The sequence below is a fragment of the Camelus bactrianus genome, chromosome 5 (genome assembly GCF_048773025.1).
Source record: "Camelus bactrianus isolate YW-2024 breed Bactrian camel chromosome 5, ASM4877302v1, whole genome shotgun sequence".
Classification (NCBI taxonomy): domain Eukaryota; kingdom Metazoa; phylum Chordata; class Mammalia; order Artiodactyla; family Camelidae; genus Camelus; species Camelus bactrianus.
In genome coordinates this window covers 31,832,967-31,847,063 of record NC_133543.1, presented here as the reverse complement: position 1 = coordinate 31,847,063, position 14,097 = coordinate 31,832,967, and the positions used below count along the sequence as shown (strand labels likewise).

Here is a 14,097-nt window from a genome sequence, read left to right as displayed (position 1 = left end):
ACCTATAAAAACTCATTTTTTTCTCACCATAAACTTTATCTGTCACTTTTCTATAAGGTCAGAGTACTAATGTTGGAGGTGATCTGCTCTGGGACAGAGAGTCAACAAAGTGGTAATAAAGTTAAAAAATGCCACTAGGCACTTTCCTAGGATTAGGATTTCTTTTTCATATCAAGTTTGTGCTCATTTTAAAATATGGAAAATTGTGTTTTGATTGGTGTGTTCTTAGTGTCCCTTTAAAAATCGATGGAACGATAAGCTTGCCTCTAATTTTTGATTTAGGTATTTTATATTTTTATTAGTATTTGTGTATTTTTCTGGAGGTTAATTCTTAATTACTTGTATACTTTTAGTGGTAGGTTGTTTTCTTTCTAGATTTGTAAGTTAAGTTTTTCAGTATAGACAGTTTTAAAAATGAAATATGATGAAATGGTTACATTAGGAAACACTCCAGGAATAATAGAGTTATTTCTTATTACTTCTTGAAAATGAAACATAATATTTAAATTGTAAAAAGTACTAGGACTTGGAGGTTGCATTTAAAAGTATTTCTCTATTAAGTCTGAGTTGCTGTTGGGTTATATTTACTGAGTATGCTTTCACCTACCGTGCGTATATCTAAGTATAGGAAAAATCTGAGTATATGGGAGGAGACAGCCTTTTCACATTGCAAGACTGTGTCTCTAGAGTTTAAATAGCCAATCAGTCTCATTTCTTTTTTTAAACATGTGTAACACATATGGATGATTATGCAATAGCATTTTTCTGCTTTCTTAATACAGACACTTTGGAAATTAAGTGTGAAACTAGAAGACATTCTTTTCACTTTTATTCACCTTAATTAAATATTGCCTCTTATTTCGAGATTCATACCTAATTATTTAAGGCACAAATTAATTTTGACATTTTACTTGAACTTTAAAACTTTGAGTTTGCACTATACTTCCTCATGTTCCTATTCAAAACCGTTAAGTATCAAAATAATGTTTTAGTTCCTAATGCACTCTGTCAAAGTACAGCCCCAGGTTTCCTATATATAGTAAATAAAGATCTTTATCTGTTTATAATTATTTAATAGTTCAACTACATTCTTAAATTAATTGAATATTGCTTTTATTTTATGCATTAGACAGGCAGTATTTGCAAAACCAAATTATAGTGTTTGTGACTAGCAGTAGCCCCATTAGTTTAACCTTTGATGATTAGTTTTTTAATAAGTTTCTTTATAGCAATAGCAGTTAAAATAATTTGAAAACCACTTGCAATCTCCTGGAAGGGAGTAAGCCTTCAGTAATTGGGAAGTAGTTTGTTATTTCAAACGATTTGGCCTCCTTCCCTAAAGTTAAGAAAAATTTATAGTTTCTTTTAATTGCAAGTTGAAACATATTCAATGAAGATAACTTGAAGAATAAAATGAAGTGCAAAGAGAAAAACAGAATCATTTGGAATTCTACCGTAATGATTATTTATGTCTACCTGTGTGCACAAGCACGCTCTCTTATTGTTATCTGCTCATTTCATTGTATATTTTCATATATTCGTTTCATGCAGTCACACAATAGTAGAGACATTTTCCCATGCCAATAAATATTCTTCAGTATGATTTTTGATCATTAATCACTTAATACTTTTTTTTTTGATAGTTTGATTGCTTTCAACTTGGGGCAGACTTTAATAAAGATTCCTGACAATTTCCAGGATTAATTCTTAGACGTGTTACTGTTGAATCAAAAGATATGTCCAGTTGTCAAGCTTTTTGTATTACGTTCAAATGTGATAGTAAATTTTAATATTTCAAAGCAAATCTAGCCTTACACATTAGTAGAGTGGGTAACAGCCCTCAGGCTGTGTTTTCAGGACCTGAGAGAGACAGGTCATTTTAATTCACAGACTGTTCTCACCTCCAGTTGACCCATGAACAACTCAGGCTTGAACTGCACAGGTCCACATATACCGGGATATTTTTCAGCAGTAACTACTGCAGCACTGCAGGGTCTGTGGTTGGTTGAAATTGCACATTGGAAGGAACCCACTGTAAATTACACACAGATTAAGCCCCCACTCCCTCTCATTGTTCAAGAGTCAACTGTACTTTGCAGATGGCTGAAATTTTGCCGTCACCTGTTGCCCGTTTGTCACATACGTGTACTCCTGGAGAGGTGACGCATTGTGCCTGGCAAGGATTTACTCTGAACAATCTGAAGGAGTTTATCTGATATTTTAAATTTAGTTCTTGCACGTGAAGTTTAGAAACAAGGCAGGAAAAGAGACATTAGAGCACTGAGCAAGAGGAATGGTAAGCGGAAACAAAGCATTGCTTTGCTTTGCTCAGTTCTAGTAAGATCATTTGAACAACTGTTATATGAAATTCGAGGTATTATGTACCTAGTTTTAGGAGTTTAAGTTATAATCTCTTCTGCAGTGATTCAGGCTGTTTGTTAACTGTGAATGCTAATTAATCCAGTAGAGAGACTTACGGTCCCTGCTATGGTACGCATGTATGCCGGATAGAGATGCAAGGGGGAATTAATTAACTCCTAAGCAACCTTACTCTGTTTGAACACACTGTTTGCAAAGTGCGAAATTACTTCCTTAAGAGATGTTGAAGATGCAGAGTGCAGCTTTGGGTAGTTTGCAAAGAATACTCTGTACTCTAGGGTCTGCCTCATTAGACAAAATATTTGTATCATTGGAATGTCTCCTTGAAAAAGCCATTGATAAAGAGATAATAGTGACAAACAAGGCCACTAAATAGATAAAAGTCATAGTGCTTGCTCCAGTCAGGAAACTTTGAGCTATTGCTACTTATCTTCTATTCACTGGAAGCTTGTGTGTCAGATGATATGGGCAAGCCTGTGTGAAAGTATGGAGAATAGTAGACCGTCTAGAAATTATATGCCGTTGTCTCTGTAATGCCTTCACTTTGCACAACATGCTCGATCCTAAATATCTTCAGGATATTAAAATCCCAGTCTATTATTATCAGACTGACTCTTTTTCTTATAATAGTGGGTAGCTAATGATATGCCCCTTGTGATATTTAAAAATAGTGATACAGCTCTCATTACCACATCTATTAGCCCCAGATTTACTCAGCCCTGGTCTAAACTGGGTTTCTGGGCTTTTTAAAATTTATCAGTAACAATTTCTAGACTCTGTCTAGAGATGCCTTCTTAAAACATTAGTAGATGTCTTAGACCATTGGTAAATCAGAAGATGCTTGAAAAATATATGGCACCTAGAAAAAGACCCACTGCAATGAATAAATAGAAGAAAATGTACTTTTAACTAATCCCACTTCTAGTAAACTTCTATATTCATGTAGAGCTTTGGAAGTAAGAGAAGTGTTAGTAAATATTTTAACTGATGCAGCTTTAAAACACAGTTTTATTGGTTTGTATCTTAAAGAACAGATTCTAGGACTGATTTCACCTCAGACTTCCTAATATCATTTAAAAAAATATGTTACTGCAGGATGACTTTCACTGACATAAAATGTATATTAAATTATTAAAAGTATCTACACCATACTAAGGATTTCTATTTCTAGCCCTTTAGTCCTCTGTGGAAATTTCTCCTCCTTCTCCCAACTGTTTACCTGATATTCTTTTGCCCCCTGATTTTGCATTTCTTTTAAGTTGGTTTCCCTCACTGATAAACAGATTGAGTTGTTAGATTATGTCCTTTCTATTTTTCACTGGAAGTGAGTAAATCCAGAACGTTATACTTGGTGACATTTATTTCAACTCATCAAGGGAATGCCACCCATGTTTGCTTGGGTTACTGCACTTCAAATAGGACGTTGAGAATGTTTGTGTGTTAGAGTAACTATGCTATTTCTGTTTCAGAGTTAACTGAAAATGTGATTCGCACCTCCCACTTGGAGAGGGAAACTTCCCAACAATTTTTTATTTAGTTAATACAGATTAAGTTCTTAAAAGATGTTAGCGTGAGACACACCAGTGCCAGTGTGGTTAAGACTCTGTTAGTCATTTTATTTTAAATTTATTTGGTGTGTATATTTATAATTACCTTGCACAAACCAGGTCTGAGTTAAAATTTGGCATGGAAGTCAGTGTAGTAGCAAGATAATGCTTTTGTCTAATAAACAATGTCCATCTAATGATTAAACCAGTTGAATCCTCCAGGTTATAGACCTGACTGTCCTTGGGTTAAATACTCTTACAGAGTCCGGTCAGGTCAGAGAAGATTGTTGCCCGTGGTGTGAAACATGACTTCTAAACACCTCAGCAGGACTGCTGGCAGAACTGTTTTCCTTAGAATGAGTTGTGACTTTCTGAATACCGTAAGATGCCACCTGTTATATTTAGATGGTGACAGAATGTGTGCATTAAGTTCTGTCTGTGAGAGTAAATGTTAATTAGTAGTAGTAAGAGGTGATTGTGTGTGGTTGATAATAATAAAGGTCTTGGATGAGTTAGGAAGAAATTGTCAAGGCCATTGCTAAAGGGTTTTATGGCTTACTGACTCAACCCACATTTGTCGAACCCCTTCTGTTTGCTAAGTGTGGGGTTACAGTGGTCATCAAGCAGACCTGGTCAGTGTCCTCATGGAACTTAATGTCCAGTGGGGGATATGGATATTATATAATCACCTATGTAAATATAGTCTGCAAGTGATAACTACCAGAAAGTACTACAGATTGTTATTTCAAGGAGACTTGGGCTTTGACGGCAACTGTTGCAAATTATGAAATAGGCTGACCTATTCAACCCCATGGCTGACCTCCTCACTGCCTGCTCCACACCTTTCCTGTCGTGTGAATCTTGGATACTCTTTCCTCCATCCTCATCCTGAAGGTCTACTATCCCATCAAAAAGTTGCCAGTTTAGAGCTGGGGGAGGGAAGTGAAAGACAAGAGTTGTGAGGTAAGAGGAGGGATGATTATGCAGGACTCAGGAAGGAGTCACAAAAGTTAGAGTTTCATGACCCTAACCGTTTGGTATTCAATTTTGTGTGACATACCACTGATGTCCTAGGTTTGCAAACTATTGGGGGTTATTATTGAATATAATATACACTAAGTGTATTTATCGTCTAATAGTGACATTTACATCCCACATGCACGTACATTTCTATTGTAATATTTATCATTTGCGTAGTAATAATGATTAAATATTGATATTTAAACCCCAAACTCCAAAGACTGGAAAATGGAGGCACCTTTTATTTGGTCATATCATGTGCCTGGAGTGAAGTAAATAGGAAGATATGTCATTATGGGGTTAGATGCCCCGGGTTTAAACCCTTGCTCTGTTACTTACGCTTTAATGTCAGCATTCTCTGTTTCTTCTTCTATAAAAGGGAAATGATTGAGCAGTGGCACCAGCATTCCTTCCACGCATGATTCTGTGATACACCCTGGCTTCTCCACTTAGGTCCCCATATCTGAATGGGTCAGGTAGCCCAGTTTTCTCCCACTGAGCTGATTTGCAGCCCATTTCGGGAAGGTAGAAGGCTTGGAGAAATGCCATCTTGAGAAAGCAAATACATTATTCATCTTGTCAAACTTTTATAAAATGCATAATTGTTGGCAGAAAGTATTTAAAAATGCCTTTTTTTCTTCCCTGCTAAATAAAAGCCTAATTACTAACTGTGGGATGGGATCTCCAGACTGATGGTGAGGGAACTGGTTTCTCATCCTGCTTCCACTTCTAGTATTAAACTGGGATGACGATAGATCAAACAGAATAAAAGACTGAAGGTGATTTTCAAAATTAATGGTTCTCACTGATATTCTCTTAGGCCATGAAACTTGCTTTGGCCTAGAATTCAACTGTTTATGGTGTTTCTCTGATTTCTTTAATCATGGTTACTTCTGTTGTGTTCGTAGGTTAAGATAAAACACACATTTCCATGAACTTAATTTATTGATTTCAGTAGGTTCTGCTTTCTGTGAACAATAAGAAAAAAGAATAAATATTTGAAAGAGAATATAGTAAACTGTGTTCAGATATCCTAGCTGCTTGAGTTGGTTTAGGCTTCGGGAATAACGGGAGGTCAGTAAGTAGCGAGTAGAGGTCTACCTAACACTAGTTTGCTCAGGACCTGTGTTAAGGTGAACACAACGTTACTTGTTTAAAGGCAGAATCAGCTTCCTATTTCGTCCTGATTTTCACTTCAAGCTCTACAGAACCTTAGTGGCATTCACTATGTGTCAGATCCTGGGATAGCCCCCAGGAAAGTAATGGCATGGTCCCCATCCTCCAGATTTCTTATAGCCCCATAGGGAAGCAGGGCCGTGGAAACAGAGAGAAACAAATAAAATGATACTGTGCAGAGTAGAAAGGAAGTCATGTTTAAGAGCATTTCAGGGACAGGCTTCATAGAATTGGTGATTCACGTGCAGAAATTTTTTAAAAATTTCATCAGGCAAACGTGAAGAAAAGGCTGATGGAAGAGAGATAAAGGTGCGAAGTCACAGCAGTGTAAAACAGCTGTGTGAGTGTGAGTGCTTGGTGTGGCTGCCAGGATCCTGGGGACGTGGGGGCAGGGGACTGAGGTGAGAGAAGGAGAGCCAGGCTGTGGCGAAGAGAAAAGAAGAGGCCAGAAAAGGAAGGGCTTAACTGCCGTGTGTGGGGTCTTGGGTTTTGTCCTTGGTGATGGAGATATGGAAGGCTTTTGAGCTTGCCACTTCACAATCACGTTTGCATTTTGGAAGATCATTTGTGGCTGGGTTATGGAGAATGGTGGGATGGGGGCCGGATTGTATGGTAGCATGGAGACCTGGTGAAAAGGGTAATGCCATAGTTCAGTTGAGTGGTGAGACGGTTTTCTGGTATAAAAGCTTCTATTGATTCATGAATACACTGCCACATTTTAAAATGTCAGCAAATTGAAAATATTTTTAGCATTCAGCAGAACTAATTCATTGCTACTTTTATAGTTTAAAATTATTCATGTAATTGATAGCAATGAAAAATGGAAAGAGGGTAATTTATTTGTCAGTGGAATTAAACCAGTACATTCACAAAAATTTTTTCATAGTTATAATTCTGCTGTATAATGTGGAATATAACTTTAAAACATTTGAAGTAATGAATTGTAACATATATATATATATATATATCTAGTTGTTTGTGGAAGTTATGCATATTGAAAATAAGTGAATGATGTCATAATGCTGGTTCGTGTAGATATTTGTCCAATTTGCATTTGATACTGACAGTTACAACCAAGACTTTGTATTAACTCAAGTCATAGAACAAGTGATGGATATTTTTAAGCAGAAAGTTAAATCCCAAATTGAGAAAGAATGAAGATATTTGTCAGGGAAAATTAAATAGCCATATATGCATATAAGATTATAAGTTTGAAAAGAGTATGTGGTAAAAGATCATTGCTAATCATATAATTGGAACAGCACATTTGAAGATAGCTTTAAATTGTCTCACAAACAGTGTGGCATATAAGTCTTCTTACCAAATCTTTGTTTTGGTGCATAAATCCTCAGTTCTTAGTTACCACAATAGGAAACAAAAGTCAGAGCTGAAGAAATTAGTATATCCATAGCCTTGTGAGGGAATAAAATATTAGAGTGCTACACCGTTTTCAGTATGAACTCCAGATTTTAAAAAAAAATTGCTATTTAAGTACATAGCACTATACAAGTTATCATAAATGTTAGATTGTATGCCCCATAATCAAATAATGGAATAATGATCAGTTTCTGTTACACATTAAACTAATGCTCAGGAGTCTGATTTCACTCCTCACTATTAGTCAGACTTTAATTATGTAGAATATCGTCAGTGCCTATAGTTTATTGCAGTGTGTTTGATAGCAGATTATACATCAGTCTTCAGAGATTACACTGAGGCTTTAGAGGTGAGGATGAATTTGCTATGCTTGGCTTTTATGAAATGTTTTTATGATAACTTTTTCCTTGGGTCTGTTTATCTCCCCCCACTCCCCCCTGTGATAATAGAATGTAGTATGATACTTTGAGGGAACTCTTTTATCAAAATATCTTTTTACTACAGATTCACCCTTAATAGGTTCTGTTAGGGGAATCAATCATGACATGTTTCAAAGCAGAAGTATTTTCATGCTTTTTTTTTTTTTAACTATTTAATGAGATTTCAGGTATATTTTAACAACTGGGGTTTCCCTGATGAATCATTGAAATAAGTGAGTGGGCTGGAAGGTAACACGAACTTTTCTCAGTACTGCCCTATTTTGCTCTGCTGGGTTATGGGTTGCTTTTTAAATAGAACCTGGGTGTGTTGGAGTTGGTGGGTGGAGGCGCAGAAGAGGGGTGTGGAAAGGGTCAGTTAGAAAGTACCAGGTAAACCTCTCATGACCTATTGGGAAATCCTACTCAAATTCTACTTTCCCCACTTCATACCATTTAGTATTTAAGGTCGCTAATTTTTGCTCTACCAAGCTCAGCCTTCCAAATAGTGTACATATAGGCAAATAGAAAATATATTTTCAGCAACTGATTGAAGTTTAAGGTATGAAGCCACGTGTGGATTAGCCTACGGAATCAATTTCTCATGTGTGTGGGATTAAAACCGTTAAAACAATCATCACTGAAACCATACCTTCCTACAACGAATAGCAGTAAGGTGTCTGTGGAATATATTAATACAACAATTCCTCTGATTTAAAATTATTACTTGGTATTTGGTTGGAAAATTATTTGAATATTATAGGTAACTGGATTGACATCATATATGAGGGCTAATTATGGGTTTTCTAATGTGACTTAGGTTTAGTTTTGAAAAATACACATGATTTATTTATACTTAGCACATTTTTTCCAGTAAATCAGTGGCATATTGCAAATTTCCTTTATCTACACTGTTAAAACAAAAACAAAAACAAAAAACAAACAAAAAACCCCTCAACTGCCACAGCAGTTGTAACTGCTAGAGGAGGTAGACAAAAATGTAGTTCACCTTGAAAATGATCATGGCTCAGGGAATAAAAAAACTGGGTCAAGCTTAAAATAAATGCAGGTACGGTGACAAAAGTTTTAATGCAAATTTAAAAATATTCACACCATTGGTTTCAGGCAACTTTTGTTCTTGGTGATCTTATCAATGCATTATTCATTTTTAATTGAGATGACTCTAATGGCACCTTTTCATTTTGGTCAAAATATTTATATGAAATATTTGACTTTTCACTTTGTATTCCCTTTTAATTGTAAATGTAAAAATTTGGAAAGGCAGATAATTCTCAGATAGATCATTTTGACCTCTGATGACCTTAAATAGAATTTGAAGTGGTTTAAAATTCCAGTGTCTGCTTTGGCTCGTTTTATATTGCTAATTTAATGTTTAGCATTTAACTAAGTATCATTAAATCATAGTATTGATAATGAATTAAACTTTCATAAAGCCTTAATAGTGTAGTAGATTCTCATTCATCTGGTGTCACTGGGGAATAAAATATGCTGAAGAAATGAGGTGTTTTTTTTTTTTTTTAAACTGAAGCTTACTTGTTTAAGCAGAAAAACTTAAAAGTTGATCAAAATTTATCTGACACATTTTTATACTCTTTTAGGGAGCAAGAGTGGACTGGCCATTTACGCTTTTCTTAGCGTCATAAAACACCATCATTCTAGTGCCTTGCAGAAAGGACCTGGGCTTTCTGTTTGGTATTTATTCTCCAACGAGAGAAGTGTTGTTTGTTTGTTTCTTCCTTTTAAAATGCCACACCCCTAATTCTGATAAACTTTCTCAGTTTAAATGTCCCAGGGTTTAAGGTCTGCGATGGCTGACGTGCTCATGCTTTAACAGAGTCATAAACCCAGGCACCTGTGTAAGACATTTGGCTGCGGGTGGGTTCACCCACCATCTTTTGGCAAACGCCTGGTCACAGCCTCCTGCCATGAAGGAGACCCTCTCCTTTGGAGTAAGGACTTTCAGTGTTGAGGTCCTGTTACTGCTGTCCCCAAACACTCACTCTCCAGGAACCATTGCTTGTGGGGCAGTGTCTGTGTTTACCTGGCATGCTCGTGAGCATCTACAGTGTCAGGGTGACCACCTGCAGTTTTCTGGGATTATTGCTTAAACAAGCAAATGGTGCACTTCCTTTATCTTTTAGTTAAATGCCAGCCTAATAGCAAAAATCCTTTTTAACAAAGTGTGGTTTATTTTTTATTTTTTATTTTTCCAACTCATGCTCATATGTTTCCAGCAGTGTTTTCTAAAACAAAACTCAAGCACAGTGAAAGTATTTGAACTGTTCTTTAGTGTGCTGTAATGACATAGGTTTGAATCTTATATTTAAAAATCAGCTTCCCCTCTTTTCCTTACACCTAGTGGGAATCGTCTTTCTTCCAGGTTGGGCTTTGGGAAGAGTACAGGGAAGAACGTTATTTTGTTCTTGCCACAAAAGTTGCAGTAGAAGTAAGTGGGGAACTGCCAGGATTTGTCTGTCTCCACAAAACAAGCAGAACAAATTTCCATGAATCAAAGCCACTAAGTATAGTTTTCAGAGATGGTAGGACATAGTTACTCTCCCTAGAAAAATACCCCAAATGCAGGCACACCCGTTGGCTTCTAGAAGAATGCTCAAGTAAACGCTAGTTCAAACCTGTACATTTCACTCTTCTTACTGAGCTATTAAAGGGGTGGAAATCTGCTATAACTATAATCTTTTTTCCCCTTTTCTATTTTTCAACCTCCCACATATTGGTGTTCAGTTCTGCTTACTGAGTGTCTCAACTTTACAGCAGCACCTACACGTACTGCCTCCACAGTGGCTGATGGTTTGCAGATAACTCATGATTCAGACCCGTAAGAAACAACTAACTACATGGCATAGTACGCGCTGTAGATTAATCACGGGATAGGGCAGAGTAATGAAGAATCAGAAAGCTTTGTTCCCCCTAATATTAACATTGCTTTCTTTGAGGTTTTATGAGTGAAATATTCTCTAGGGTGGTTTATATCAAATTCCATCATTTGGGGAAATATCTCAGGTCATTTTTATAAGAATCTTTTGGAGACATTTTAAGCATATACACCTTAGTGTGATTAGCTCAGAGGAAATAAAGCAAGATAGTAGATTACTGTCATATGATGTGGTAAGCAAATTAATGTTAAACTGCTTTTACTTCTTCTTGAAACCTTTGATACAATTTCAAAATTGCCTTTCATTGGTTTTTCATTTATGTTCTAGAAATTTCCATCATTTGAAGGATTAATGGCTATCACATTGTTCAACTTGGAGGCTGTCTGTTAACTTATGGAATGCAGCATTATTAAAGGTGAAGCCTCCAACCAGCCTGAAAAAAATCGAGCCTCTGCATAGCTCAGTTTCTGAGTTTACTTCTTACCCACAAAATCTGTGGGACCCTCAAATTTATATTTGAAATACAGGCTGCTGGTAAGGAATGGGTGACACCCACTGCCTTTCAAGTGCTTGTGTACTTCCACCTTTCCCACCTTTCTTTGGTGACTAGAGAGCTGTCCCTGAGGATGATTGATTTTAAAATGCTGGAGGATTCTAAGATATCCCTTCTCCTTAAGTAAGATGGTTTATACTAATAATGGGAAGGGCAAAAGACCTTATTACTCTTTGTTAGCTATTATGCTTCAATTTTCTCTTCACAATACATCTCTGAGGTTGGTGCTGTTACCCTTGCTTCAGAGGTAAGACTAAATCCTGCCTCGTTAGGTAACTTGTCCAAGGTCATACAGGTCGGTGGAACGTGACCAAGCTGAGCTTCAAACTTGTATCTCCCTGACCCCAGGGCTCATGCCTTTCCCATCTGAGGAACACTGCTTCCTCTTTTGCAGAAATATGTGTTTGTATATTTTCCCCAGAAATGCTCATTGGAAGATTCAGACATCAAGAAATAAAGTTTTTTCCACTTCAGTTATTTCTTTGAGAACCATTTGAGAATTTTTGCTTTGAAAGAATTTAAGCAGGCGTTGCTTTGACTGAGAGAGGTAAAGCACAGTTTTCTTAGTTAAGAGCATCGCTGAGTTTTTGAGACTAATAATTTTGTGAAACAACATTATTAAAGAAAGCAATATGCTGTTTAATGAGTGGTGTTTACTTAAGTCATAAAGGAGAATTCAAACATCTTGGAGTATTTTTTAAACAATGTAGTTGTTACATACCAAGTAATATTTCTTCTTTACTTCTTACAGGAAATAGCATCTAATTTTAAATGTATATGAAAGTTTTTACATTCATACATATATTTTTATTTCACTGAGTACATTAACAAAAGTCATATTATTAAAATAAAATGTTGCTCGACAGCCAATTCTCTGTGATGAAAATTTTACATCCTTAATAACAACGTTACTTTATTGCTCATAATGCATTTGTTGCTTAAAGAAAGACTAGAAATTTTGCTGGTTCACATACAGCTTTACCCCACTTTTTTGGTCTTCCTTTGGGGGAAGGATACTGACAGTAGTGGGGAAGTGGTCAAGGTATGTGCCATGTCTGAGGAAATTGTGTCCGAAGATTTTTAACCCTAGAGAATTGAGATTTGAATATGAATGTGCTTTCTTTGAAAGATGGATTCACTGGGGGCATTGATAGCTGGTGAATTTAAAGATGGATGAATATGAGAGTTCCAGAATCAGAGCATTTCTGGACTGGAAGGGTCCATACAAGTGAAGAGCTCCCTTGGAGTGGAAGTCTGAGGACATGAGTTCAGTGACTGTCCAAGTCTGGATGGAGCCCTCGGCCAAGTCAGTTCTGAGTTTCCTGGGTCAGGGTCAGAGCCATTCCACCGGGAAGTGTCATCACAGCAGGAGAGGGCTTTAAACTTCCTGGAGTAGGAGAAAAAAACAAGTCATTGTGGAAGCAATCTTAGGCCATGAAGAAAACAGAAATCAGGAAAATAAAGCATCTTTATTTCCTCTCATTAGTGTAAAAATATGAATCCCAAAATGTAAGCCTCAAGTGTTACATACTTTTTTTAAAAAATGGGACAAGCCTATTTAAAAAAATAATGTCTGTATATTATTTTATTTGTTTTCTGGGTTTAATATTTTAACTTATTTTTATTTAAAAAAAATCTTTATACACATACATATACATTTGAATTCCTTTTTTCTTTTTGTCTAGAATCTGTGAAGATTTGAAAGGACCAATGAGTATTCTCATTGTTGAGGCATTCTATGGAGGGTCCCATAAACAGCTGGTGGATCTGCTTCAAGAAGAGTTAGAAGACTGTGTCCTTCATACGCTTCCGGCGAAGAAATGGCATTGGAGAGCACGGACATCGGCTCTGTACTTCTCTCAGAATGTCCCCCCTAGTGCGCGTTACAGGTGAGTAGAGCTCTGGCTGCATCTCCAGCCCGTTTTTACTGTCCCCGTTATGGGGGTGTTGCTTCTCTGTTGGCCTCTATGAAATTTCCTCTCCAACTATGGAATTGCTCAGTGTGACTGCAGTAGCTCTTTCTTTAGAGATGGCAGAGCAGGATATATTTACACTCTGAGGACACCTGGCCAGTAGGAAAGTGGCCTCATTTAGACCCTACATGCCTTTTCTCATTTGTCTTGTGATTTTATCACATGCATGTGTGTGGGTGTGGATGGCATCTTTTGGCCTGAGATGAGAGTTGATCTTGTGCCCATTTGTTTTTTTTTGTTTTTGTTTCTGTGTTGGTTTTTTGTTTTTGTTTTTGTTTTTTTGCTTCCATAACCACTGTTGTCTGTTTTAGTTAGTTTACTGTGTCTGCTCTGTACTAGGAGCTAAGATTTGGAAACATGGATATGACCAAGGTCTGTGCCTTTACAGGCTTTAAAGACTATTCAGGCAGAAATGGACATGCAAGTGCAATGAGAGTGTGGAAGAAAGAAGCTGATTTTGGGTGTGACAAACTGGGGGTTGCTCTATAGAGTTGGTAACCTTGGCTTAGTCTGGAAGGATGAATACATTTGGGGGATACAGGCCTCAGTTTTGAATTTTGAATTGGTAGGAAGTGGCAGCTAGGGGGACCTGTTAGAAAGTCTGATGGGACACACTGAAAAGGTGGGGTGAGAAATACTGATTCCATTTTATGGGAAACAAGTAGAATGGAATCCCCCAAACATGTCTGCTGCTGTGTGTCTCCCGATGGCTAAATAGTGGAAGGTTATCCTACCGTGGTT

General features: G+C 36.9%; 1 protein-coding gene across 10 annotated transcripts in view; it reads left to right on the top strand.

Annotated features, from left to right (window-relative positions):
• Positions 1-14,097, top strand: part of GTDC1 (glycosyltransferase like domain containing 1) — a 348,183-nt gene that overhangs the window by 87,332 nt on the left and 246,754 nt on the right. For 9 of the 10 annotated variants that reach the window (XM_074363601.1, XM_074363598.1, XM_074363595.1 and 6 more), the window contains one exon: positions 13,069-13,272. In XM_074363601.1, coding sequence (XP_074219702.1) covers positions 13,069-13,272 — 204 coding nt within the window. Of the gene's footprint in view, positions 1-13,068; positions 13,273-14,097 lie in introns of those variants that run through there. The other variant, XM_045508861.2, reaches the window with a different exon arrangement.